Source organism: Hippoglossus stenolepis, chromosome 21 (assembly GCF_022539355.2).
Source record: "Hippoglossus stenolepis isolate QCI-W04-F060 chromosome 21, HSTE1.2, whole genome shotgun sequence".
Lineage (NCBI taxonomy): Eukaryota > Metazoa > Chordata > Actinopteri > Pleuronectiformes > Pleuronectidae > Hippoglossus > Hippoglossus stenolepis.
In genome coordinates, this window is record NC_061503.1 from 6,857,256 (window position 1) to 6,884,749 (window position 27,494).

The 27,494-nt window shown below is 43.5% G+C and overlaps 2 protein-coding genes across 5 annotated transcripts in view; one reads left to right on the forward strand and one right to left on the reverse strand.

Annotated features, from left to right (window-relative positions):
* The first annotated feature begins 224 nt into the window (after positions 1-224).
* On the forward strand, positions 225-7,780 carry cbx7b (chromobox homolog 7b). Its single transcript, XM_035144973.2, has 6 exons — positions 225-564; positions 2,086-2,129; positions 2,354-2,419; positions 2,994-3,060; positions 3,322-3,643; positions 4,658-7,780. The coding sequence occupies exons 1-6, from the start codon at positions 496-498 to the stop codon at positions 4,861-4,863; spliced, it is 774 nt and encodes a 257-aa protein (XP_035000864.1). The 5' UTR covers positions 225-495; the 3' UTR covers positions 4,864-7,780.
* A 1,809-nt stretch (positions 7,781-9,589) lies between these two features.
* Positions 9,590-27,494, reverse strand: part of LOC118100302 (histone acetyltransferase p300) — a 28,741-nt gene continuing 10,836 nt past the window's right edge. For 2 of the 4 annotated variants that reach the window (XM_035145242.2, XM_035145241.2), the window contains exons 11-31: positions 27,248-27,322; positions 26,785-26,870; positions 26,493-26,645; positions 25,553-26,044; positions 24,635-25,034; positions 24,336-24,454; positions 24,066-24,129; positions 23,169-23,344; positions 21,253-21,341; positions 20,087-20,167; positions 19,554-19,610; positions 19,366-19,443; positions 19,200-19,267; positions 17,409-17,559; positions 16,976-17,122; positions 16,733-16,846; positions 16,449-16,614; positions 16,064-16,231; positions 15,817-15,978; positions 15,345-15,626; positions 9,590-15,194 (exon numbers count right to left, since the gene is read on the reverse strand). In XM_035145242.2, coding sequence (XP_035001133.2) covers positions 11,940-15,194; positions 15,345-15,626; positions 15,817-15,978; positions 16,064-16,231; positions 16,449-16,614; positions 16,733-16,846; positions 16,976-17,122; positions 17,409-17,559; positions 19,200-19,267; positions 19,366-19,443; positions 19,554-19,610; positions 20,087-20,167; positions 21,253-21,341; positions 23,169-23,344; positions 24,066-24,129; positions 24,336-24,454; positions 24,635-25,034; positions 25,553-26,044; positions 26,493-26,645; positions 26,785-26,870; positions 27,248-27,322 — 6,383 coding nt within the window. In that variant the 3' untranslated portion in view covers positions 9,590-11,939. Of the gene's footprint in view, positions 15,195-15,344; positions 15,627-15,816; positions 15,979-16,063; positions 16,232-16,448; positions 16,615-16,732; positions 16,847-16,975; positions 17,123-17,408; positions 17,560-19,199; positions 19,268-19,365; positions 19,444-19,553; positions 19,611-20,086; positions 20,198-21,252; positions 21,342-23,168; positions 23,345-24,065; positions 24,130-24,335; positions 24,455-24,634; positions 25,035-25,552; positions 26,045-26,492; positions 26,646-26,784; positions 26,871-27,247; positions 27,323-27,494 lie in introns of all 4 variants that reach the window. The other 2 variants (XM_035145240.2, XM_035145238.2) reach the window with 1 other exon arrangement.

Here is a 27,494-nt window from a genome sequence, read left to right on the forward strand (position 1 = left end):
AGGATTTTTTGACTGATGAACTCTATTGTCACGCAAAAAAAGAAGATAGAAATCAAATTTGAGAAGCAGAAGGACGTTTTTAAATTTTAAATGTTGAATCTAAATGTTAAAAGTAAAGCTTTACTATCAGCGCCTCTAATGTGTTACTCATCCGCACATTGAGAGAAGGATGAGGGGCACGAGGCGACTGGTGGCGCGCGGAGCGCGCTCTGGGAGCACGGGCGCGCGCCGAAGCGGTGTGCAGATGTGTCGCAGATTTTGTAAAGTCACTGGACTCACACACACACATACATACTCACACACACACACATACTCACACAGCACGAGAAAGTGGCTCCGCTTTAACTGACAGAACAACGACTCGTCTGAGGAAGAGCAACCGGGAGGGTGAGGACTAAACCCGGGGGAAGCGGCATCATAGCCCGGTGAGCGTCAGCGGAGTTGGTGCCGGAGGAGGACGGTACTCTCGCGGCGGAGACCCGGCGGTGCTCAGTGATGGAGCTGTCAGCGATCGGAGAGCAAGTGTTCGCTGTGGAATCGATCGTAAAGAAGAGGGTGAGAAAGGTGAGGGCTGCCCCCTGTCACCCCGGGACACCGTGAGGAGAGGCTGTGTGGATGGAACCAGTGGTTGTCTAACTGCATGTGTGCAGGGGGGCGGGTAAGAGGAGGGTGTCCCTTTAAAGCAACGTGCGTGTGTTGTCATTGTACTACAGCCTGCACACTGGATGGAGCAGGATCCACCTCGTTCTGGGCCTGTTCACTGTTTGGGTTCCAACAGCAGCAAAAACTACTGGACGGGTTTCCACCGAACTTGGTGGAGGGATGGGGTTCAGGATCAGGGGCCGGATCCAGACATTTTTCCCACTTTATTTTATCATTACAAGTGAATTTGTGAATTTCTAAAGAAGTAATACAGAGATCTTTCTATAGTAGTTTAAAACTATGTGGAAACCATAAAACCTGAAACTGCTGTAACAGTTGGGAGCCATAGCTTCACCAAACTTAAACCTTCCTTGGGACACACCGGGATGAGTTGAATATTGCCAGTGATGCTATGAAATGCATTGTTCATGTCTTAAGGACTAGTAACTATCCTATGAGTGCACAATATTTACATGCAACATGTGTTAAATTATTTACGCTGCAAGCTCTTGGAATTCTGGGTATTTAGGTTAAGAGAGCAAGCAAATGCAGTGCTGTCAATTTACGCTGTACCTCTTCCCCCATGTACATTGCATGCGTGCCCTGTTTACTGTACGTGGGGAACTGGGTGAGTAAGACGAAGTCGGGAAAAGTGGTGACCTCACCTGCTTAGAATAGCTGGTAGTTATTACTGAATGAGTCACAGAGGAAGACTTACTGTTAAAGGCTTGGCTGGTATCGGGAATACATACAGTATATTTACATATCTGTCAGTTGTTGTTTATACCTATACCTTCACAAAAACTGAAAAAGCAATCAATGTCTGCCATGTGTCTGATTTGTCCTTCACCTATTGGAATATCTTGGACTTGACATCAATTTGAGTGTTTGGCTTTTGTGTGATTCTATGTTGATTTTCAGCCCTGACTCAGTGTGGCAACAGTTTGGGGCTTACAGAATTTGACTTTTTGACCCTAACGACCATAGACTAAACATGGACGTCTCATCTCCACTTCCTCCCACTATCCAGAAATGAAGCCCAAATATCCCGGATACGAACACTGCCATCTTGCACGTTTGGAGCCAGAGTCTGCGCAGTACTTACATGTTTTAATAAAGAGTCTCTGTTGACGCCCTAATCTGAATAAATGTGCAAGATATTGTCTCATACTCGAGACGTGTGGCTGTGGCACCTCCAGTATCAGGATATTTCACATTTCATTGTTTTTATGCCTCTGTTTGAAGTAGAGACATGAAACGGATGGTCGGGGGGAGTGACCTGCAGTAAATACTCCTTAAACATTTGGCCACCGGGTCGAAGCCACATTAAACCCATTTAAATGGTTTTTAATTTTAATGTGTGTGGGACAAGCCACAGTGTGCTCTCTAATTGATACCAATGCCTTGGCTGACGCTGTTCTTAAACTGAATGTCTCCTCGCAGGGGAATGTGGAGTATCTGTTGAAGTGGAAAGGATGGCCTCCAAAGTAAGTGTGTAAACTTTAGTGAGACGAATGGATTATACGGGACTGTCAGATATTTTTTATATAAACGTGCATCACTTTCAGATTGACATATGCACTAGATTATACGCATGCACAGAAATTACCTTTGTCATATACAAAATAGAAACATTAAAAACATCTGTAATAAAGATAACATATCGCAGCATAAACACACAGAAGCTTGAACATGCTTTCTTGTCTTGCAGATACAGTACATGGGAACCTGAGGAACATATTCTGGACCAGCGCTTGGTGCAGGCCTATGAAGAGAAGTAAGGCTCCACTCATCATGTACAGTAACCTGTGCCAGATGAAAAGCAGGAAGGGTTTGACACAAAGCAGGAATAAGTCAAGTTTCTTCTTCTATTATACTCATGATGAAGAGATCACGACTCAGCAGACCGAGACCTCTCTCTAGCTGGTGTAAGCGTCTGTCCTTGGTGGTTGGATTGTAATTGGATATGGAAAAAGACGTAAAATCCTAAATGCACCGGTTTTGATGCCAAATCATCTCCAAATGTGATCATATTCACATTTGGCTGCATTTCTAAGTGCAGCAGAATAAAGTGCAGCTAGAGTGCAAGACACACAGGTACTGTATCTAATTCTCAATACATCTCTGCAAACAGAAAGTGTCATATTGAGTCTTTGATGAAAACCAGCAGGGAAATGCTCCCATGATTCAACTGGACTAAGTACTTATAAGAAAACTACAGCCTGACCGATACAGATTTTTGGGGCAGATGCCAATACAGATATGAGGGAATGAACATTTTGTGACACAGATATATCGACCAAATATTAATATATTATTAGTACTAACCCTAATGTGCTTGGTTTTTCTAGAGAGCAGAGAGACAGAGCTCTGTGTCACAGGAGGAAAGGATCAAAGGCCAAAAGACTTGATCTGCAGGTAACGTTTTGGAGTTTAACAAATAAAATGTTGAAGAGAATTTTTCTTACTCGCACAACTTCACTGTGGTTCATACTTGAGTGTACAATTTCTTTTCCATTCTCCTTTTCCCTTATTGGAAACTGATCGGTGTTCGACCTTTGACTGCGACAGACTCTCCACTTCAGTTTGCCTCACACGACTCTCTGACCAGGTCGAGTGCTTTCACACAGTTATTGGAACGATGACTCATTCGTTTCCCTCTTTCTGATTTTGACTCAGAGCACCATCTACACCATGGACCTCCGCAGCGCTCACAAGATCCCTGAGAAAGCTCCGCCTCGCCTGCGGCTCTCGCTGACGCGCTCGCTGGTCCCGGAGGACGTGGATGATCCGTACGGTGCCTGCAGACTCAATTGCAAACCCGGGAGTTCTGAGTTCAGGAGCTTGGACTCAAACCCTCCGAGTCCAACACAAGAGGACTGGGAAGGCCTGGGAGAAGAAGACGAGGAGGAGGAGGAGGAGGAAGAGGAGGATGCAGAAGATGAGGAGGATAGGGAAGAGGACGCGGCTCAGAGGGAGACGACAGAAAGCATTCTTCATGGTAAGTGTGTCAGTCGGTCAGCCAATGGGCTCTCATCACCATCACGACCCAGTTTACATGACTCTTTGAGAACCTCCTTGTAGGCACGGCCACGCACAGGCTTTATTTCACTGGGCACACAACCAAAAGTCTTTAACTCCATCCTGAGCTGATTAAAGAGAAGAACGATGCAGGGGTTGAAATATACACTGTTTGTGTGTGCATGTAAATATGAGGTAACATTTGCTGTAAAGTCTATAAAAAGTGTTCTGTTGCACTGTAAGGACCAACCACTGACACTGAAATGGTAAGTAATGATTCCACCTGTTTTTTGTTGTTGCTTTTTTGGCTTGTTAAATAATTTCAGTATTAGTTTCAGTTTTTAAGTTGACAGTTATTTACAATTAAAAAAAATATATAATATTCATATTCAGGTTGAGGGCCGTGCACAGACATTTTGGGGGGTAGTTGCTCTAGTGAACGTGACTATTTATGAAAACAAAGGTTACTTACAGTACCACGTTTTATTACACATGTATTTATTCAAATAAACAGACACACATGAGGATGTTTGATACTCAATACCAAACAAACTTGAGGCTTTTAAACCCTATCGTTACCTGGTTGACACCGAAGAGGGCAGGTCAGAGAAACGTAGCCTTAAAGGGATAGTTCACAGAAAAATGACAATTCACTCGTTATCTACTCACCACTACGCCCATGGAGGGGTGGGTGAAGTGTTTGAGTCCACAAAACACTTAAGGAGTTTCAGGGGTAAACAGTGTTTTTGAGACATCTCTTCTCAAAGTAATACTGTTGGGTGCAGAATGGGGCTCCTCTGTTCTCCCTGTGTGTCCCTGCAGCCAAATACATCCTATCTGCCTTTTGTCCGTTTATAACAACCGAGATACTCAACCCGGGTCACTGCAAGGGGTGAACTCAATAACACTACACGTGTGTTATACGCTTCATGGAAACACTGTCTGACTTTATCTCTGCCCTTTCTTTCTCTCTCCATGTCCCCCCCTCACTCAGGACAAGAGAGGACGGACCGCTGGAGCTCCGACATCGCACCGGACGAGGTCATCGCTGTATCTGAGAAGCCGGACAACCTCTGGAGGCCCGTCAACAGACCGGGAGAGGTGACGGTCACGGACGTAACCCTCAACTCCCTCACAGTGACTTTCCGCGAGTCGAGGGTGGCCAAAGGCTTCTTCAGACACTGGAGCCTGGAGGTCTGAAATGTGACGAAGTGGCTTGTCAGGGTGTAAATGGTTGAGGAACCAAGTTGGTGTTTTCATTCCCTCTCTGCAGCCTCTCGCTCCCCCCATTGCCAGCTGAGTCTGGTCAGTGGTACGTTTACATGCACAGAGTCATCTGGGTGTAAGCAGAACTTCAGGTGTTGGTTACCTGGAGGTTATATATAGCTCATTAGAGCAGAGATCCAACAGAAGCATCGAGTGAAGAGGCAACATTATATCACCACACTAAAAAGATGGATACTTCTGTTGTTTTGGCCTGTTAATGTCCACCGAAGAAAAATGTGGGACCCAGGCACCGGAGGACCAAATGTGAGCCAGATCTGGCTCATACGTCAATTTTGGAGGTGCAGACTTAAGGAGCCAGTTTCAATTAGCAGGAGTCAGTCCAGTCTGTAAATCAGAGGAACAATTTCAAACCATAGGCCGGAACCTGCATCACCCACCTGCATGCTAGTGGTTAAAAAGCCCACAGGGTGCCTTTAAAGCAGTTCAGAGCACGGACCTTAAGCACGACATGTTCATATTATCCCACACTTTTATTTTGAAAAAAAGTTTGCCTATATTCAGAGCTTTCTTCTATAAACTTTCAAAAGTTTGTAGAAAAGTTTAAAAGTATAAAAACACAAAAGCAGCACAAAATTGGAGAGAAGAACAAGCTCCATTGTATTGCACTTAAAGCTAGGCTTGGTAATGCTGGAAAAGCTAGGAAGTGCCGGCTACACTTTGCCCACCCCCTCCCATCGGTAGGTCCAGGCCGAAGACTCCGGTACTGGCTATTGGGACTATATCTCAGTAACAAATTACCAACCCTACCCTTAAGTTCACTATACAGTACATATAGGTACCCTCTGAACGTGAGTACCGAATACAGACACAGAGTGAAGATACTTTTATTCAGGGTGTGAGGAGAGGAAACAAAAGAAGAGTCCTCTGTGCATGTAAACACAGCCGCTAAGGTTCAGTGCTGGACTCAAACATTCTGTACAAACTTTAAACTACAGTGAGGTGGACACAGCTGTAAGTCCCATACTGACATGCAGCCCTGTGCCTGTAACCCTCAAACAAAGACCGTTACCTCTATACAAACCCCCTCTTATAGAAGTCGTCCAGTTCTGTCAGTGCTAAGATGGTGTCGTTTATCCGTACACCTCGCTCCTCATCGCAAAATATACAAATCGCCATAAAAGTGATCACTCTGTCTTGTACCAAAAGTAGACTGATAATATCTAGACTTGATAATATAATAAAATAAGAAATTGCACTGTATTCACATTACATTGTAAGGGCGTGTTTGTAGAGTTTACCCTTTTAAAGGTGAATATCAGTTTCAGTATTTCATTCTAAAGTCACCAATTCCTGATCAGTTGTGACAATATTCAAAACAATGTCCAAAAAAAATCAAAGATTCAGTGTTTACCTCAAATTATTGATAAGCCTCATTCAGACTAAAATACAAGTCAACTCCAAAACAGTTCTGTTAGCTGTTGTACTAGCAATCACACATAGTTACATTACAGACAACTATTTTATTAAACTATGAATATTCATTTGACACCTTTAGGAAAGCAAGTTCATTCATGAGCTTAAAAACAGCAGCTGACAAAACAGTTTCTGGAGCTTTCGATCATCAATATACAGAGTTTCCAAAATTGAAGTGGAATTGTAATTTTGCAATATCTTTTTTTATTTCCAGCTTAAAATTTCTAAATTCATCCTGGAGCCTGAAAACAGAAGCTGACAAAACAGGTCATAATGAAATGGGAAAAAGATTTAGATATCCCCAATAATAATAGAAAACCTATATATTTCTAGGAAATCCCTGAATAAATGTAGAATTCAAAAATAAAAATAAAAGCCCCACACTGAGGCCAGAATATCGTTGTAACGCTGCTGGCGTCCTGCCCACTGGACACAGGAGCTGATGTGATGAGTCATGTCTGTGGAATCTCCCACAGTGGCCTCTCATTGGTCCACAGGCTGTTTGTCCCACACCGAGCATGATGGGTCAGCGTCTCGTGATCCCAGAGCTGCGTCCGTGTGATAGTGAAGCTGCAGGGAATGGAAGTGCCTGATGCTCCGTAGCATTGTTGTTGTTTTGTCTGTAGAGCTTTTAGGGCTGACGTCTCTCGCTCCCTCTCTCTTTTATATACACAAATTATAGACTGTATATAAAGAAGAACGTCTCTCTACTTCCTCCCATGATCCAGAAATGAAGCCAAAATATCGAGGATATGAACGCTGCCATCTTGCACATTTGGAGCCAGAGACATTACCACGTTTTTGAACTTCCTACAATGACAAAAAACATCTTTGAGAAAAGTTGATCTGACTTTGGTCCGACTCTCTTTCACTAACATGGAGGAGGCGGGGTTTATGCAGCCAGCCATCAGGGGGTGATCGAGATACTTTGGCTTCACCTTTGGGAAGCAATCATGTTGACCATCTTTATATACAGTCTATGATATTAACACACAGTTAAAGCTTGTTTAGTCTCTGTATGTCAGAATGACGATCCTTGACAAGACTTGCGGAGTAGACGTTTAAAAAAAAGATGAAGGGGCCACAGGGAGAAAACATGAATTTTGTAGTCCTTATTTTTCTACATTGACCTGAATGTATATTTATTCTTTACAGATACCTGTGTGTTTGTCACACAGATGATGGAATAGTTTTTATACAGTTTGTGATAACCACTGAGCTAGACGCCATATCTAAACGTGATAAAACAAGCGCCCTGGATTTGACGTCGTCTACCCGTGGTCGCTTGTGCTGCTTTCGTCCACCACCGAGCGAAGAACCCTGCACTTTATCGTGACATTACCTGCTCCAGTCTACTAAGTGTCACTGTGTATAGAATATTTCTATGGTAATTGTAAAAATAAATGTTGCTAATGTTTGAAATAGTTTTTATTGAATGTGTCCTGCTTCCTCACAGTAACTTGCTTTGATTTAGATTTTCGAGAAGTTAAAATAGAAACTGCCTTCTTGTTATATTTAACAGCTCAGCTGACAATGATCCTAATACGAAGTAAAAAAGACCAGACTGCGACTGTATGCCTCCGCCAACCAGCGCAGTTTCTGTCTACATAATTTTGTTTTCAAGATTCATATGAGGTCCCCTTTGTCTTTGACCACCAAAATCGAATCAGTTCAAGCCCAAGTGAATGTTTGTGCCAGATAAGAGGAAAATTCCCTTAAAGGTCCAGTGTGTAATGTTTAGGTGAAAGGGATCTATTGGCAGAAATTGAATATAAAATAATACTAGTGATATTTTCACTAGTGTGTTTCATCCAAAATTTTACGAATTGTTGTTTTCTTTACCCTAGAATGGGCCCTTTATATTTATCTACTTTATATTTACATCGGGAGCGGGTCCTCTCTACGGAGGCCGCCATGTTTTCTACAGTAGCCCAGACTGGACAAACTAAACACCTTTCGAGTTTTCACGACAACTGAAGGCTACCACGGGTTCTCTTTCATGTTTGGAAGGTGATTGTGAGGTGAGGGGTATTCAGCTGCAACATGACACTTCACCACTAGATGTCACTAAATTCTACACACTGAACCTTTAAGGCCTTCTTGAAATCAATCACACCTCGATTGTTTTGTCCCATAAAGCCTGATCCACACTGGATGTTTGAGGTCAATAATATCTATTCTTGAGTTTGTCTTTGTTTTATCTGTTAAAAATATACGTGTTAATATGAATCTTAAACACTTAATATGAACACATACTCTTTATGGATCAGTTAGATGTTTTAATATTATTATTAATAATAACAATACATTTTATTCATATAGCGCTTTTCAAGGAACTCTGAGACACTTCACAAGGATTAAAATAGATGAAAAAGAATGACTGAAAGAAACCGAAGATAAAAAAACAGAACATTTTGCTGTTTACACATTGAAAGCACGTCTGAGGAGGTGAGTTTTGAGAAGGAAGAATTGTGACTAAGATTCATAATGTATAGCGCTGGATATGAGAGTTGGGAAACTTGTCAGCGCTCTCTGGTGGACAAACTATGCAGAGGTGACAAGATTCTAATTGACCGCAGAGCCTCTCAAACAGCTTCAGTTGTTTGTGGTCCTGTTTCCACCTGGTCCTGAGGCCAATCTCCCGCTCTACCACATCCCAGAGGTTTTCTACTGGAATCAGATCTAGTGATAGTGGACGTCACTGAAGTTCACTCATTTGAGACGTTTTGATTTGTGATGTGGAGCATTCTCCAATTGGAAGAAAATATTTTAAACTGAGGCCATAAAGGCATGAACATGGTGAGCAACGATACTCCGACTGTGGCGTTAAATGTAATCGTCATCAAAGACCCCAGAGTGGAACAAGATAGGGTCTCTGCAGGTTTCAACAACATTTTAAGAATGAATGAAATGTAAGACTTATGTCAAGGACAACAGATATGAGGGAATATCAGAGTTCCAGAATTACTTACACTTCCCCATAACAGAAGATAAGATGAAGTTTTTCCAGCCTCAGAATTCTGCTCATGTCTGACGGAACTTGTTGGAGTTCATCCACTTCGTTCAGTGGTTATCTGAGTCACTGTAGCCTGTCAGCTGCAAACAGTCGGACTATTTTTCTGACAAGGCGTAGGTGTTCCTAATAAAGTGCTCACCAAGAGGTTGTATCTAGAAATACCATGAAATTCTACTGATGATGTTGAAAAAAATTGAGGCGACAGTTAAGTATTTTTCCAATGGTACAAACATACTTTATTGTACAATTAATTTATTGGCAAAAAAAAAATAACAATCAGACCACCAAAATAACTTAAAAAAAGAAAGTAATGAAAATGGAGCAACAGTTATTTTTGCTTTCTCTCAGCAAGCACCAAAATTGTTAACAAGAGGAACAAAAAAAAGTGGTCAAAGATTCCATTTGAATACTAAACAAATATTTAAATAGTCTGATTTCCAGTCTCTTTTTCGGAGAAATGATCAAAACAAAACCATTTTTTCAGTTGCCATCAGTCTGTACAGCGATTCAGCATGTTTACAACTATATTCATGTACATGAAACATTTCTTCAAAAGGATGGTTTGAATTTCACTCCACAGCCTCCCCAGGGCAAACTGAATGACTGTCTGCAGTGTCTTTTTGCATCACCATAACATCTTTAATACAAAACAAAACATGATTAATCTAATAATTCCTGTAGCTTCAAGTTTTATTTCCAAAAAATAAAATTAAATAATATATCTATATATAAAAGACAGTTTTTCCTTGCTTTTTTCTTATAAAATAAGTCTCAAGATATATTGCCACCTGGTTCTGATGCGTTCCCCCACCCCATACCCAGCAAGCCCAACCTTTTTCAGAAAAATAGTGAGCATGTGAATATTGTCTTCAGTCCTCTCCAGAAAAAGCTAAATGACCAAATTTAAACTCATTCAGATCACACCTCTAATCAACCCCAGAGTCGACTTCTTCTTCGTGCAGGTTTCACTTGGTAAGTTTTGAGATTGTTCAGGTGCGACTTGTTTCGATAACCACCACCCTCCCTAAAACCTTGTCAAAAATACACAGAAAAAGGCGCATTGGTGCTTGTGACCTACTACACCCCATACTGTACCCTTTTAGAAAAAATCTGAATACTGTACAGTAGCTCAGGAGTACTTTAGATTTTTGTTTTGTTCTTTTTTCTTTTTTTTTTTAAACAGATACAGCAAATATCCAACCAAACAAGAAGGGGAACAAAGCAGCAGAAAATAGCTTCTCTGCTCATAAGGTTTTTAAGTATGTACAATGTCTTTTTTTTTTTTTTTTACACTTCTGACTTTTATTAGAAAAACAGTATCTAAGTCCACCATTTCTTACTTTGTACAGTACTAACATTGAATGAAACCTTGTGGCTGAGAAGCAGTCATGAGGGAGGAAGGACAGAAAAGACGACTGAAGGGGAAATCGTCATGGTTGAGGATACAGGCAGGATTTTCTTTAAACGTCTTCAGCCCCAAAAAACAAAAGTCGACCGACCACTTTCCCATGTCACAGTTCATAAACAGGGTTTTAATATATGTACACGCACAACCTGCTGAACAATGACCAGCTGAAAACGGAGGTACAATACTCCCCCGGCTAAACGATCAGGCATCAACAGTTCACCCCTTCATTGTATTTTTTCGGGAGTGGTGTCAGGGAAAGGAAGGTGTGCACATTCATAGGCAAACTGAAGATGGAGGGTAGAGAGGTGGCCCATGGGTTAAAGGATCTCTATCTGCTCTGCAGATCTGGCCACCGGTTGCAGAAAAATGTGACCAAACCCACCGTTAGTGTCACCACCCGCCAAAACACTGTTATGGTTGAATTCAAACCTATAGACCCTGACAGAAATTAAAAAAGAGGAAAGTTGTCACAAATCAAACTGCATTTAACGCAACCTTCCACCCACCCACCACATAAAATACATAAAATAAATTCTTTGTATTTGACTTGTTGCAGTTGTTGTAAAATGTACATTGCTTTGAGAGAAGGCTGTAACGGAAGATATGTCAATGCTTGTTTCATGATCCCCCCCTCCCCCAAAAAATTATAAATTCAGAAATAAAATATACTTACTCTCTGCAAAATAGATACAATCATGACTGGGTATTTGAGGAGGAAAACAAAACGATAAAAAAGGTACATCGTGTCATTTCACTTTAATTTTTAGCCACATTTAAAATCTTAAAAATATTCATAAAAAGGCAAAATTCTCAGTCCCCAAAAATATTGTGTCGTAGACTTGAGGAAGAAATATCTTCAACCTGAAACACTGCCCTTCCACCTTTTGTACACAATTGGCAAAAATATATAGATATATATTAACAGCAATAACTTACCATTGTTTAATTTATTCATTTATTGACTTCTAGGATTGATCTCCCATAAGAAGGAAGCTTCAGTTCTTATTTATACATCACAAAAATATTTAAATAAAAAATAAAAACTTCTAAAACCCCAAAGCCGTAGTCCCGTCTTGCACTCCTTTCATGGCAGTTTGTTATTTGGGGCAACTCATCAGAGCATCAAGACAGAAAGACAACATGGAGCCAAGGCTACATAAGGTCTAAACTGTTGTGGTTAATGTTCGCTCCCAGCTCCTGGTTGTTGTTACCGCTGTTGTTATTATTCCCACCCAAAATGTCTGGCTGTCCGCCCTGTCCACCGTGCATCCCCGTCATCCCACTCAACTGGGACATGATGGAGTTCTGGTCAGAGCTGAACTGACTGGGATCTACTGAACCACCTGGCTGCTGCTGAGGTAACACTTGCTGCTGGGGTTGTGGAGGTTGGGGCAACGCCATGCTGGGGTGATGTTGGCTTAAGTGGCCTGGGTGGGGTGAGCCAGTCTGGGTCTGCGGAGAGATGCGATGAGGTGAGGGCTGAGGTTGGGAGGAGGGCTGCATGCGCGGGGACGGGCTTGAGTGCGAGGGCTGCGACTGCGGTCTCGGTGAGGGCTGAGGCGACCTCACCTGACTGCTGAGGGACCCTGGACCTTGGAGGTGGTGGGGCGACTGAGCCATCTGCTGTTGAGGACTCATAGGACTACTATGCTGGGCAGGAGAGCCGCCCCCAAGGTGTTGCTGCTGCAGCAGCCTCTGGTGGATGTTCTGGTGGAGCATACCTTGTGTCGTCTGTGGCAGTGGGGGTCCACCACCCCCTCCACCTTGCTGTTGTTGTCCCTGCCCTGGTCCGACTTGTCCAGCCTGAAGTGGAGGTCCTCCAGGTCCTCTTTCTCCACTGGGCCCTCCGTCTTGTCCTTGAAGTCCACCCATTGGATTTTGCTGCTGCTGCTGCTGTTGTTGCTGCTGCTGCTGTTGTTGCTGCTGCTGCTGTTGTTGTTGTTGCTGCTGTTGCTGCATCTGCATCTGGAGCCTTTGCTGGAGCGCTGCAGCCACTTGTGACATGGGGCTGGGGTAGCCTTGCTGCTGGCCTGGCTGTCCTGGCCCACCCTGTGGCCCTCCTTGTTGCTGCTGGGGTCCCCCTACACCTCCAACACCTGGCTGGGGTTGGGAAGAGGGGGGTATCCCTGGCTGACCCTGGCCAGGCTGCATGAAGCCTTGCTGGCCTTGCTGCTGCTGAAGTCCTTGAGGCTGCTGGAACTGCCCATGGTTTCCCATCTGCTGCTGCTGCTGCTGCTGTTGTTGTTGTTGCTGCTGCAGATGTCTTCTCATCATCAACATCTCTCTGAACTGTGTAGTCATGGTGCCTTGTTGCCCTGCTTGCATTGCTCCCTGTTGTTGTTGTTGCTGCTGCTGCTGTTGTTGTTGTTGTTGCAATGCAGCCATTTGCTGTTGCTGAAGATTCCCAGGCAACATTGGGCGCTGTTGTTGCTGCTGCTGCTGCTGCTGCTGCTGCTGCTGTTGTAACTGCTGCAGCTGAGCCATGGTGGGCATATTTCCTCCCTGTGCTCCACCCTGAACCATGTTTATCCCTGGCTGGCCTGCCTGGTTCACATTAACTTGTGGTTGTCCTTCCATGTTAGGAAGCTGGTTAGCCCCAGGTCCTCCTACACCCGGAAGCCCCCCAGGAGCGCCTTGGAACCTCACACCTCCAGGGGCCCCTTGTGGAGGCCCTCCAGGTCCTCCAGGACCCCCCTGACCGCCTTGATATCTTGCTGCTCTTTGCCTGATAAAAGCAGCCATGAGTGTTGGGTTGGAACGAAGGATGCTGAGGACTTGCTGCTGTTGAACGGGAGAGCTTGGGGAGCGCAGAGTTCGCAGGAGGTCTTGTAGAGCTGCCTGGGGTAAAGTTCCTGTTCCAGCTGCACCTGCTATCTGAGTAGGTGCCCCAGCTGCCCCTCCTGATACACCCATTACCTGCATCATCCCACGGTTTCCAGGTTGAGGTTGCTGCTGATTCATCGGCTGTTGCGGAACAGCTCCTGGCTGCTGCGGTGCCATGTGACCCATCATGACTGACCGTTGTTGAGGGTTCATGGCCGGTCCCCCAGCACCCCACTGCTGGTTTGTTGGCTGGAGTTGTCCACCGCCTGCCTGCTGAACTTGCTGGAGCTGCTGTTGAACTTGAGGTGGCAACTGCGTCTGAGGGCCACCTTGCTGCATCCCTGCTAGCATCCCCTGCTGCTGTGGGTCTAACATAGTCCTTCCGACAACTCCCTGAGCCTGTGGGGGCATGCCTTGGGCCCCAATGTGGGGCATGCCCATCTGGGCCTGGGTGTTCGGGTGGTGAGGATGTGAGGGTATCATGCCACCCTGTCCCAAGCCACGGATCTGGGCTTGGGCCTGGGCCATCTGTCTCTGGGTCTCTGCTAGGCGCTGAATTTTTAGGGCTGTCTCTACAGCAGCCAAAGGGGGGCCTTGCTGTTGGCCTTGTACAGGCATGGAACCTTGTCCTTGATTGGGTTGTTGCTGCTGCTGCTGGGGTGGGGTGGCTGGGCCAAGTCCAGGTTTGCCCAGTGACTGGTGGAGAGGAGAGGCTCCAGGAGGTCTGGGGTTGTACGGAGGCAAACCACCAGGGTGCTGTGGCTTCTGAAGTTGCTGGACATTGGGAGGCTGCTGCAGGAGCTGAGGCATCATCTGCTGCTGAGGAGAATTCATCACCCCCCCTCCACCTCCTCCACCCACCTGCTGAAACTGATGAAGATGGTGTTGAGGGGGCATGGCACCGCCTTGCTGTGGAACTTGCTGTTGCTGTTGCTGGCCTGGCCCTCCCATTCCCCCCATCCCAACTCCCTGCTGCTGTGGGAGCGCAGGCATGTTCCCCTGGGTGGGTGTCTGTGGGGTAGGAGGCTGAGTGCCCACAGAGGTAGGGGTTCCAGGACCAGTTGCTCCATTGTTTGCTCCTGGAGAGGGTAAACCATTGCCCCCAGGAGCTCCTCCAGGAGCAGGCTGGCCCACTCTCTGCATGCTGGCCATCCTCCTCCTTAGCATCTGGGCTTGCTGGAGTCTGTGCTGCAGCTGCTGCTGACGGAGCTTGTGCTTGATGTTTAGGCAGAATGGGACTGGGCACTTGTTCTCCTGACAGTGTTTTGCGTGATAGCAACAAAGCGCGATGAGCTGCTTGCAGATGGGGCAACCACCATTGGTTTTTCTTTTGCAGCCTTTTGTGTGCTGAACAACCCGTTTCATCTTCTGGCAGGACGGCAGGGAGCAGTTTGCATTTCGACACTGGCAGGCATGGACGAGGGACTGGATGCAGCGCTGGATGCTGAGGCGACGGGAGTCTCCAGGGCTCTGAGTTGTAGCAGCTGCCTGGTTGCTGCTTTCATCATCCAAACCGAGACCTAACTTCTCCATCTTGTGCTCGTGGCCCTTAGTGTTGTAACATGTGATGCAGAGGTCGTAATCCTGTGGGGAATGGCATGGATGAGAAGGTTAGAAATTGATATGTAGCCGGTTTCACAGTAACATCCTACAACATACACATTTTCGTTTTTTATATTCTTCACATATACAAATAGAAATGAGACGCACTAAAACAACCCTTCTCTAACTCACCTCACAGACGGTACAGTGAAAACGTGTCTCCACGTGGTGCTTGCACTCGTTACAAGTGTAGACGAAGCGGTCCTGGCTTTGGTTGTGCAACTCTACCAACATGCACGTGGAGCTCCACTTGGACCTCCTGAGCGAGCTGAACTCCAGGTGTTTGTCCCTGGCCAATGTCAGGAAAGCATCACGGCCATCCATGAGGTCACATGCCATCAGGGGATCCGGGTCTGAAATAGGGGGCAAGGCGTTTGTCATGGGGGCTGAGCTCAGTCGGATCACAAAGAACACCTAGGATGGGAAAAAGAGGAGAAAACAGTCTTTTAAAACAAATTCATCTTTGTGCCAGCACTGGTGCCAGAGTTGCAGAAAGTTAAATCTGGAAAATAAAGTCAATAGCTAAGCCATTACATTTTTCACTCCACTCCTACAGTAACATGTGTGATTAGATACAGGTACTTTAGTAAGTATTTTCTTGTACCTCTTTGTGTTTTTCCATAGTAGCATAGAGTTTCTGTGAAAGGTCATTGCAGACATTCGGCATCCCTGGCTTCTTCTTATTGGCTCGACTCAAGCTGCTCTTGTTCTTACTCGTCTTCTTGTTGTTCTTCTTCTTTGCATTTTTACTGTCACCTTTTGTTTCCTGCACAAGAAAGGAGGGAGACCATCAGAGATCATCTAATCAACAAGCTCTTCCTGCCCATGTTGATAAATCATGGCATTCTTACATCAATACTCTCATTGGAAGTGCTGTTCTCCTCCCTTTTCCTCTCCTCCTCCTCCTGTTCTAGCTCTTTGATGCTCTCCTCCAGCACATTGGGCCAAAAGTCCCCCTCAAAGTAAGGCAGCTCATTGGCACTGGTCAAACGATCCTCTGTTGCCTGCTTGAAAACATCCTTTAGGGGTACATTGAAAACAAAGTTAGTGTTTTGCATGGGTACAGTTATTTTCAGCAGCTATACCATTGTTTGTACACCGATGTTCATCTTAAAAGCTGCTGATTGCTATTATGTAGTCTAAACTTATAATCTAAAAAAAAAGAGCTAACATGATGAAATACTTGTAAAATTGAGGACCATTAAGCGAGAGTAAAGACAAATGATGCCTCTTTACCTTGAAGTCGTGCACTATCCGCTCTGACACAGCTTTGTCTAACATCTTCTTGTACCATTCCTGAAGACGTTTGGGCTTTGGGATCTTCTGATCTGCAGGGTGACAGTGGAATATGTAGTCATCCCCTTCACTCGGTGGGCAGGCCCAGATGTGGCCAGTGGTGTAGCTGAGGATGACAGACCATAAACAGTGATCATGATGAAAGTAAGTTTGTGGACAGAATAAAAACTACATTCAGGTACTTATTTGTGAGTACCTGAGTACCTTTGAGCAGGAACACTTACCCCAACTTCCTGACATATTCCAAGTACCCGAGGAGGATTTCATGGTAAACTGCTGTTCTTAGAGTACGAGGCCGAAAGAAGTGTACACTGTCCAGGTAGGAGATGTATACTCGCCTGAGTGGATGAAAGTAAATATAAATACAGACACAAATATCACAACTGCCTAAACTTTTTAACAAAATTAGCTAATTTTCAAGCGACAAATGGCCCATGTATAATAAAATATACTAATGCTGTCCTTACCTCTGGTTGGGCTGAGGACAGTCGGATCCGTACTCTTGAACGTGCATACCAAAGAAGCAGACATCTGCTCCATCAATGTCCTCGAATGCAAAAAGGGCTTTTGTCCTGTATGGGAAAGACTCCGACATCTCTCCGCTGTCCACAAATCTGAAGACGAAAACAAGGGTGTGTAAATTTACCAACTGTAAAATAGAGAAACAGGAAACTCAACAGTATTTGTATTATAGCCTGTGACTTGTAACAAACTTCTTTACTAACTCTTCTCTGTGAACTCTAACAAGTAATACTCATGTGTGTCACCTTCTTGTTCCCTAAAGACTTGGCATTCAAGATTTTAACAGTGGGAAAATTCTATACGCTAAAACAATTTTGCAATGATCTAGTAGAAAACAAAGACGTCTAGTTTAAGTTTAACTGTTCCTAATTCCTGTACCTGGACTTCATGCCTGGTTTAACCTCCACCATTTTATCAGAGACATGGACGACACGAATGAAGACTTCTCCGGACTCCGGGTGACTCATACGCTTTAAGAAGTCGTTCACCCTCGTCTCCAGGAAATAGCCCAACTTTGTCTGGGGCAACCCTGTGTGGGAGAAAGCCAGGGGAAACATTTTAGTCTAGGTAGTATCATAACAACTGTAAAAACAGCAGTGGTAAATATGACTTAAAGCTACATATGAAGAACCTGATTCCCTTATCTGTATATGTGATGTCCTGTGCACAGCCAGACAAATCAGAAAGTAACCAAGCTGGCATGTCACTGGAAAATTGATCAAAAGTATAATTCTGTTTGGAATAATTTTTTGATAACCACGTGTACATGTGAAACTACAGTTTCAAACTAGAGGCCTGAGTCAGTACATGGTGACAGCATGAGATTAAAATGTGACAGTAGTCTCATGAGTGGGTGACATTAGGATTCCACGCAGAGTCAGTAGGGGTGTGCGATATTAGGAAATAATGCGATATCGATAACGTTGTTTAATATCGCGACAACGATATGACTTGCGATAAATTAACAGTCCCTGGCTATGGACGCAGAGACCACAGACAGCTCCACAGCCCGGTCACAGCGCCACCAAGTCCGGGGCAGACACCAGGGAGCCGTATACAGCAACAAGTTATTTTTTTACAGTCATTAGCGGGTCTGTCAGTAATTTACTGCTCCTCTGTGCCTCTATCATTCGCGCCAGGGGCGGCTCCTGGCATAGGCGACATAGGCGGTTGCCTAGGGCGCAAATTGCCGAGAGGGCGGCACAAGAGGATGATTTATCATGACGTGATACATGCAATGTTAACCAATGCAGTAACGTCACACCATCATTCTCTAACCCCGGAGACACACCGGAGTTCGCGATCTGCAGCGATGATTTCGGGGTCTGTTCTATTTTTTTCGCTCGCCGCAAGTGATTCGGGCCAGAAAACACACTAAAAAAATCGATATTAAACAATATAAGTGATATATTATATAGATGATGAAATATGCATCCCATACTTTTGATTTCCCCGCTGTTCTCCTGGAGAATCAATTTCCCAGATTTTTTCCCCCCGACATGATGAAATCTTTAATTATGCACTTATTCCACATTTGTCAGTTGTGTCTAAACAGACAGACACACACAAGCACACAATCTCTTGTTGGGGGGTGGCGGCTATAGGCTTGCGTAGGTCAGTCACCTGTGAAGACCATCATCATTTACCCCCGAACCAGTGCGGAGAAAAGCGCTTCCGGTGTGAACAGCCAGGCAGCTGCTCGCACGAGAAGCATCATTAATGTTTATTTTTGTTGACATGAATAGCAAGCTAGTTGTCAGTACAGCAGATTTCAGACTCTTTTTATTATATATTTTTATTATTTTTTATAGCCAAAATGTTTGTCTGCCAGTGTGAGCGCTGTAACTTCCCTCAGGTTCTGGGATCATAAATAAGCTTCATAATTCTTTTTACCTGTCAATGATCTGAATGTCTTTCATATATCATCTAAAGCGGCCAAATATATTGACATGCAGAACATGAATGCATGGATCATCATTATCGAAAAAATGTAAGTCGATAACGTGAGCTCGCACATCGTTAAATCAACAATTACAATATTATCGTAGACGATATATATCGCACACCCCTAACAGTCAGTATGAAATAATAAACCAGTGTCCTTCATGAGTATATTCAAGTACAAAACAGGACATTGTGATGAACTGGGATAGAAGCATTGTCACTTACGTTTGGAAGAATACTTGTTTTCTTTCCTTGTTTTATTTGTCTTCTTTAAGCAGCCATCACACACAAAACTGAGATACAGCAAAGAGAAACATGGTTAAGTCAGTCAAATTACATAATAAAAGATAAAGAACACTGAGAATGACTGGAATAAGGAAAAGCTACTCACCCCGATGGCCAGATTGTTTCATGGTGCAGGACACAGATCTGGTGCATCCTGCGGCCGCAGTCCAAACATTCAACGAGGCTGAAAACAATGATATAAAATAAAAATTACATGTTGAAGCCCTTGAAAGAAATTCATTTTTTTCTTCTTTCTCAAAGCAAATATGTGACATTAGCAGGCTGTTAGCTTACAGTTCAGGGTCCAGTGTGTCATTCTTCTTCTTCTCAAACTGCTCCTTGTTAATCGATCTAAAATTACAAGGGAGTGCGTCAAAAAACATAAATGAAGAAATTGTTAGACATGCTAGGTAAAAGTTTAGTTTCAAATTCATCAGGCTTTTAACCTTAAGGCTTTTCTGCACAATTTCATATTAAATTTCCTGACATCAGCATCTTTACTGAAGCATTCATTGCAGCCAAAATGCCACAGTCCAATAGGCCACAGGCTGTGATGCTAACCAAAACAGTCACTAAGGTTATTTGTGGCATAGGAGTTAAAACTTTTAAATATGGAAAAAAATCATCTTGGCTGAGAATCACTTAGGAGTAAAAATTTTACTAAAGGAGTAAAAATTTTACTAAAATTTTGTACTTAGGAGTAAAAATTGCATTTCAAAATATAAGTTTGATCACTTCTCAAGTCAATTGTTATGTGGAATTATCTTCCTTTGCAGGAAGCTTATACTATTAGGAAGTAAGTATTAGGAAAATGCAGTAATACTTACGTCTGTGGTTGGGTGGGGTCATCGCCCAGGGAAACCGTCTCCCCCTGGATCTCGTTGAAACACTTCTCGCAGAAGTGGTACCTGTTAGCAACAAGCCCAAATTTTGGTGAACTACACCGTTCCCCCGCAGCACAGTCAATCACAGACAGCGCACGGGAGGGCAGTCATCAAATGGTACACGGCAGGGTGCCACAAGCGGAGCAAGCAGGAAGTAGGAGCGCAGGACAGCAGGAAGTCGTCATCGGAAAAGCCAGTCAAATTTTTGAGGGGTGAGGGTGACAGGATGGGGGGTGGGTTTTGGAGGTGCATGGTTGGTCAAGGCAAAAGCAAGCCAATGTTGACATCACAGCCATTGGAAGGGAGGACAGACAAGTCATATGGACCAGGAACAGGACGAGACAAAAACACAGCAGAAAGCCGAGGCAGAGCACAGATTAGCAATTTGGACACGACAGGATGAGCAACAACCACCATCACAGCAAACAGAGCAGGAGCAGAGTCAACGGGAGAAGGGGACGGGAGCAGGACGTTGTCGCACAAGACATCATACAGACACCGAACAAATATGAACAAATAAGCACAGACAACTGCTTTGCTGTCCATTCAAGTAGTTCATTTTAAAGTATGTCCTTTCACATTCCAGTAAGTCTCTTATTGGTGTGTTCTAAGACCGAGGACAGGAATAACATATCAAAAGAAGTAATGTGAACTTTATACATTAACAAAGTCACAGGTCAACATATTGGCACAAGCCCTTTCTTCCTAAAAAAAAAATAGGCCAATTTGTGGAGTCTTCAAAATATGAACACCTCAATTTGCTCCAGAGAAACAAAACAATTGGTTTGTATGTCTCAACTAATACTTGCTTTTTTAAAGATGCGTTTAATGAAACGATGAACAGCTTAAAGAATGTGAGGAGAGGGCAGACTGTTAAAATGCCAGTGCATCAGGGACGACATGAAGGTATAAAAATGGGGGAAATGAAGTGATGGGAAGCATTTAGGGAAATAAATTTCATAAAAGTTACACTGATAAAAGAAATGCTAATATCTACCTCATATTCAATTCAACATCATATCTATAATCCCTTCTTCTATTACTAACACTTCCATCCATCTAGGCGTCCCTCCACCCATTATTACATGGGTGTTTCCCTCCCATCATACCTGTTCTGGTAGCTGAAGTAAGCAGCGTCTCGGGGAATAGTGCATAGCTGCTTTCCATAGCAGCACAGTGTCTGAGGAGAGAACTCCAACTGATGGACAGAAACAAAGAAATAGGTAAGAATATATTTATCTCTTCACCATCAGCAATAGCTATTTCATTGACACCCAACTGCACTGATCAAGAGTAAACAGACTGAATAAGTTAGTGGCAGACGTTACTGATAGATGTTACGATACCGATATCAGCTTCGGAAATGCCTCAGATATTGCGGAAAATGCCAGGGCAGGCATTGGCGAGTATGCAAAACTATTAACCAATCTGATACCACGTCTTTTAAGTATATTTGTTGTGACAGCTATTACAATATATTATTCCAGTTATTTTTTTTAAATACACTGGTATCGGCTCGACATGTGGTATCGGCCGATAGGCAAAGTCCGGGTATTGGGATCAGTGTAGGGAAGGGAAAATGGTATTGGAACATCTTTAAGTAATGAGCTCCCAGTATTAGTTTACATTAACCAGCAGTACCTTTTATTTCTTCAAGTGGAACAAACATGGCTTCCACAACATGTAATATATGAAATTCCAGTTTTATCAAATCATTACTGATTATTTCTTATCATATATCATGATAACAAATGAGTGAAAATCTCAATACTTGTTTATGTATTGACTTGTGTAATGACATGGAAAAAAGGCAATAGATTAACAAGAACATTGCAAGTCCTACTCTGAGACACAACCTTACATCCACACTGCAGCTGTAAAAACTTCCCCAGTGGAGCTGAACTGAGCTCATTTCTGTTTGGCTTAGTTTTGTTAAAAAAAACAAATTACAGCTACCGTCAACTGCTACTTTGTTTTGTTTCATTGTCAGAAGTCAAGCTCTTAGCCAGCCTCTCATAATAAGGCCCTATCAGTTGTGTTATTTGTCTGCAAAACCAAAAATAGCAGAGTCTAATGAGAGCTGAAATGCGATATGGCGGTGGTATGCCCATGGCCAAATTTAGCTATGAAGCCACTTCACTGCTTCCATTTTCAGATGTGAATGAGGGGAGTTAATTTCCTCATCTAAAGCAGTATTCAACCTTTTCCAGCCCAAGATCACTTTCTAATTCCAAACGTAAGCTGAGATCTTCCACCCTGATATCTTCCAAAAAAACCACTTAGGGTCATATTTATTGTTTTTTGCCATTTCTGTTAAAGGCTGAATGTACCAGCATAAATTTAAATTGCAGTTGTGCAACTTTATCTATTCGATGCACAATATTCACATTAATATCAATTCATATTTACAGCATCTGTTCATATGCACGTCTTCATACTGTGATTCCTGACCATATAGTTTAGGACATAATCCGACTTGTATTGATGGAAATGCAGTAGATAAACCAGCAGCTCGGCCGCCAGTAGCGGACACACAGCGCGTGTAAACAACAGACAACCGGGACACAGCTGATCTGCAGCGCAACCGCAGCCTGAGTCCAGAGAGTTCGGGGATCGACAGTGAAGGTTTTAGAGGTCGACCGGTAGATCGCCATCGACGGGTGGGCGACCGCTGATCTAAAGCATACTCAAACCATTCATGCATTCCGCCTTATCCAGACATATTGTCTTTAGAGACGTATTTTCAATAAATAAAGAATGGTGTAATTACACAGATAACGTTCAGCTGTTGTTAATGGGGTTAATGTACTGAGAACTACAACTCTCCTGGCTTCAAACTTTATGAATAGAGCAGCAAGTGTCATGTAGTATAGTGGCAGGGAGCCTATGACATGTTTAAAATAAAAAAATAATGGTGCTTCACCTTCCATAATTTCGCGTTGTTTTTTAATCATAAGATCAACCCATAACAACATTCATTTCTCATCTCCACCCATTTAGCCAGTTCTGCAGCACTTTGACTCACCTTCCTGCCACAACAGTAGCCGAGGCTCTGCATGACGGGGTCGATCTCCTGCTCGAAGACCTCAGCCAGCTTGGAGCAGTACTTGTACACTCTGGATGTTTTACGGTTGTACACCCACGCGTTGTTGAACATCAGCCAAATGTCATCCACGTACTGCCAGGGATCCTGGTACTGACCTACAACCAAAACACAAAGGGTGGCATGATGGATTAAGAAGAATTTCAAGACTAATGATAGTCACCTATAAAATGGGTAAGAAAAACAGGATCGACCTGGAGTCTGATGTGCCGTTTCCATCCATGTGAAAAAGAAAATAAGGATTTTTAAAAAAGCAACTCACATGAAACAAAATGTATCTTTAGCCCTTACTTGTACACAAAACCACTTCCTCTTGGAATTCGGGATGACTCTTATCGGTTTAACATATGCCGTGCGAAAAAATCTTTGATGGTTAGTTGTAGCACTTAATTATTAATAACCATGATGATTTGGTTGATGCTGGACAGTATCTATCTATCTATCTATCTATCTATCTATCTATCTATCTATATACAGACGCAGCAAGCAACCTCTGCTTTATGTTGTAAAAACATGGTGGAGGGAGCAGCAGGGTGAGAGCTGTAAGTGCAGGGGAGCTGCTAGTGCTCGAGCCATAGCTCAAAAATGCTAGCATCCACCATCGCCGAATTGCATGTGTTGCATGCAATGCTGATATTCTGTCATGATTCTGACGTTTGGGGTCTACACTTAATGTAATGAGTAGTAAACCTTCTCTTCTCCCCACTGATGAATAATTACAATATTGTATACTGATAACCATGCACATTTTTAATCATACAAAGAAAGTTATTTATTGGGGTCCACTATGTTTCCCAGGAATTAGAAACAAGTACTAACCAGTGTCCAGCTTTCGCTTGATTGTTGATAAGTCCATGGGGTTCTTCACTATGTCAAAGTAGTCCTGCAAGATCACAAGGTAAATGTGTGAAAACCTCTGTGAGTTAATGGCATAAACAAGTAAAGCAAGACGAGCTGCAGTATCAGTAAGGAGCCAATGGACTTCTTCTTAAGTTGATAGGAAGAACACACACAATTCTAAACCCTGACAAGGAGAGTGCTGTTTATACATGGCAGAGGAACAAAAAGACTTGAGCAGGGGTCACATACAGGTATGCACAGCAGTTGTGGGTCAACGGGCATTCTGAATGGCAGCGACTCTGGATCTTGACGGTATAGTGATTCGAGAGTCGGCATCAGGGCCTGTCGAAGCTCCTCAGGTTTGAAGACTGGGAGGAGAGAAGGTCAAAAAGTTGTAAAAGTTATACTGCTTCCATTAACCATTTGTATTCCATGACACACAAAAAAAACAAAATTTAGATCAACAACAAAATACAGAGAAATGCTCAAATATTGCATATATGGTGCAGATGTTTATGTATTCCAGTAAAAACACAAGTCCTCCTTACTCTTCTTTTTCGCTGAGGCTTGTTGTACAGCTGAATCTGACGTATCATCTTCCTCTTTCACCTCCTTCTTAATCTCTGGTTTCCTGTCTTCCATCTTCACACTGGACATCTGCATTGTTGTTGATGTATCCATAGAAACACCTTTACCTCCCTCTCCACAACACTCCTCCTTTTTCAGCTCTGATTTGATGGGCTTTTCCTCCGATTTGAAGTTGCTGAGCTTCCCTCCTTTGGAGCAGCTGCCGGCATCACTCTCCTCCTCCTCATCCTGCTGCTTGATCTCCATTTTGGGGTCGAGGTTGTTGTCTGAGTGCGGCTGCTGGGAGGAAGTGTCCTGGCTGCTGACAGAGGCTGGAGTCAGAGCCTGGCTATCCACCGGGAATGAACCCTTTTGGGACAACTAGGAAAAGAGATGGTGAACATGACATAGTGATGAATGAAGGGAACAAACAATTAAATTACAAGATACACTGAAGAGATGAAGGTTCTAAGTAGTCTTAGGGTCAGAATATACTTGTTGTTAATGTGTCTACCGCACTCAAATCTGGAAGTGGCAGAAACATTGGTCTGATTCAAAGATAATACAGCTGAACGGTCTACAACTTTAGTCTCTTGAGAGTTCTGTGGTGTGCCCTCTGCAGGAATCCTCTAGTACCACGCGCGTTGAGCGCTGAGTTCCAAGTATATGAACGATAAGGTTCACTATGCAGCTGGCTGTCTACGAATACGTTTGATTAAACATAAAAAACCCAGTTAGGAATTGTTTGATCAAATGAAAAAGACCAAGTTACACATAGAAAGGCAGGAGTGAAAGATAATCCTGGAAGACATGAGTTACTGTTACAGGATCAATGGAATATGTGTAATAAGATGAACTGGTCCTGATATTAAACTTCATGATGCTAAAATCTCACTGACCGGAGTGCGAGGCAGCTGAGCACCATGCTGCGATGAGCAGGAGGCCAGTCCCGGGTGAGACGGAGTGGTTGAACCAGCTGACCCTATATGTTGCTGCTGGAGGGACTTGTTAGAGCCTGGGCCCTGGCCAAGTTGGTTTTGCTGGGGGGTCGAGGGTGGAGCCAGCTGTGATGCATTTGGGGTGTGTGGCTGTGGGGTCTGGGACCCAGCTAGTCTGGGGGGTGTTTGGTGAGGGGTAGGGGATCGGCTGTGAGCAGGTGAGGGCGAGCTGCCGCGCATGGCTCCCAGATGGGGGATGGAGTTGGGCTGCTGGTTCGCGTTAGTTGGAGTCATTGAGGAAGGAGGGGCTCCGGCAGCTAAGTTGGGACCTCCACTACCCACGCTCTGGGGACCCATTGACCCCACTGAGGAGACGCCACTGGGACCGCCAGCTGAACCGGGCTGCGCTAGAGGACTAGCAACTGGAAGAGAAGGAGGAGTGCCCATCTGCGTCTGTGGAAAGACAAGGATGACGATAGAAGGGGTACACAGAAGCAGGGTGAATAAAAAGGTGTAATTCAAGAGGAAAACCAGCATGTATGACATGAGATTGTTCTTTGGTGTGGTGTCTCTATACATTCATGATTTTCACTTTGCAAATTGGTAGGCTATGACTTCATACCATTAATGCCCAAGGAAGAGAATATCTCAGTAGTATAATTTTTGGCAGAAAGCTTTCTTTGAACCCGGGAACATATAATTTAATTCCTGAGGCATATTTCCTTCTGAAGTGCCTGCTAATACTCTCTGATAACCAAAGAACTATCAGGGTGTGTGATACTGCATCACTGACTGGTCAAACACTATTATAATATTTCCAAAATGAGATATATATATATATATATATATATAATAAAACAACAACTTAATCTATAGATTTAGTAACTCTAGGCCACCTTACCTGTGGCATGCCTGCCTGTGTGCCAGGCTGGGCAATACCAGGCTGAGCTGTACCAACACCTGGTCCTGAGCCAGGGAACTGCCCCTGCGGCAGATACTGGTTCTGTATCTGGTTGACATTAGGTTGTGCCATCCTGGATCCAACCAGTCCGATCTACATATGTAAAAGGGCATAGATAGGGTTCTTTTAAAAAAATTCTGCTGAGCAGTTTGAATTGTTGGTCTAATTATCTCCTAGTTTAAATTGTTTTGATATGAAAAAACAAGTGATACATGGTGTGTTCATTACAGACCTGATTGCCTGATGCTCCCATTGGGAGTGGAGGCGTGGACCTCTGACCCATGGACTGCATTCCCATCTGATTGAACTGATTCATACCTGAAAAAACACAATAACATTTATGATACAACAGAGCATTTCATGTTGAAACTACGGTAGTATTTTTGTGTTTGGATTCCTTATTTATTTATTTATTTATTATTTTATTTATTTATTTATATATATATATATATATATATATATATATATATATATATATATATATATATATATATATATATATATATATATATATATATATATATATATATATATACACACACACACACACACGTGTATATAGTAATTATAGTGATGTCCCCATGTTCAAAAAGCGCTTAAATGTAATGCAGTGTCAAATCCAGAGTAAAAACACATCACATGCCTACAGTCTTACTATATAGCATTCATATGACAACGTTTTCTTGTCTCTTTACCTGGGCCTTGCATCCTGTTGACCATCTGATTTGGTCCCGTCGGTCGCACCAGAGATGGGTCAGGGAGGGGACCGTCTATATAAACAGAGGCAGGAAATGAAGAAAATCAGGTTGTCGTCTGTGCACAGGATAGAAGGAGACAAGGAACTGCCCTAACCAAGCATGTGGAGAGGTTTGTATAAACTGTGGAATGTTTCGTCCTTTTCCCCATTTGTTTGTTTGTTTGTTTGTTTGTGAAAGATCATCG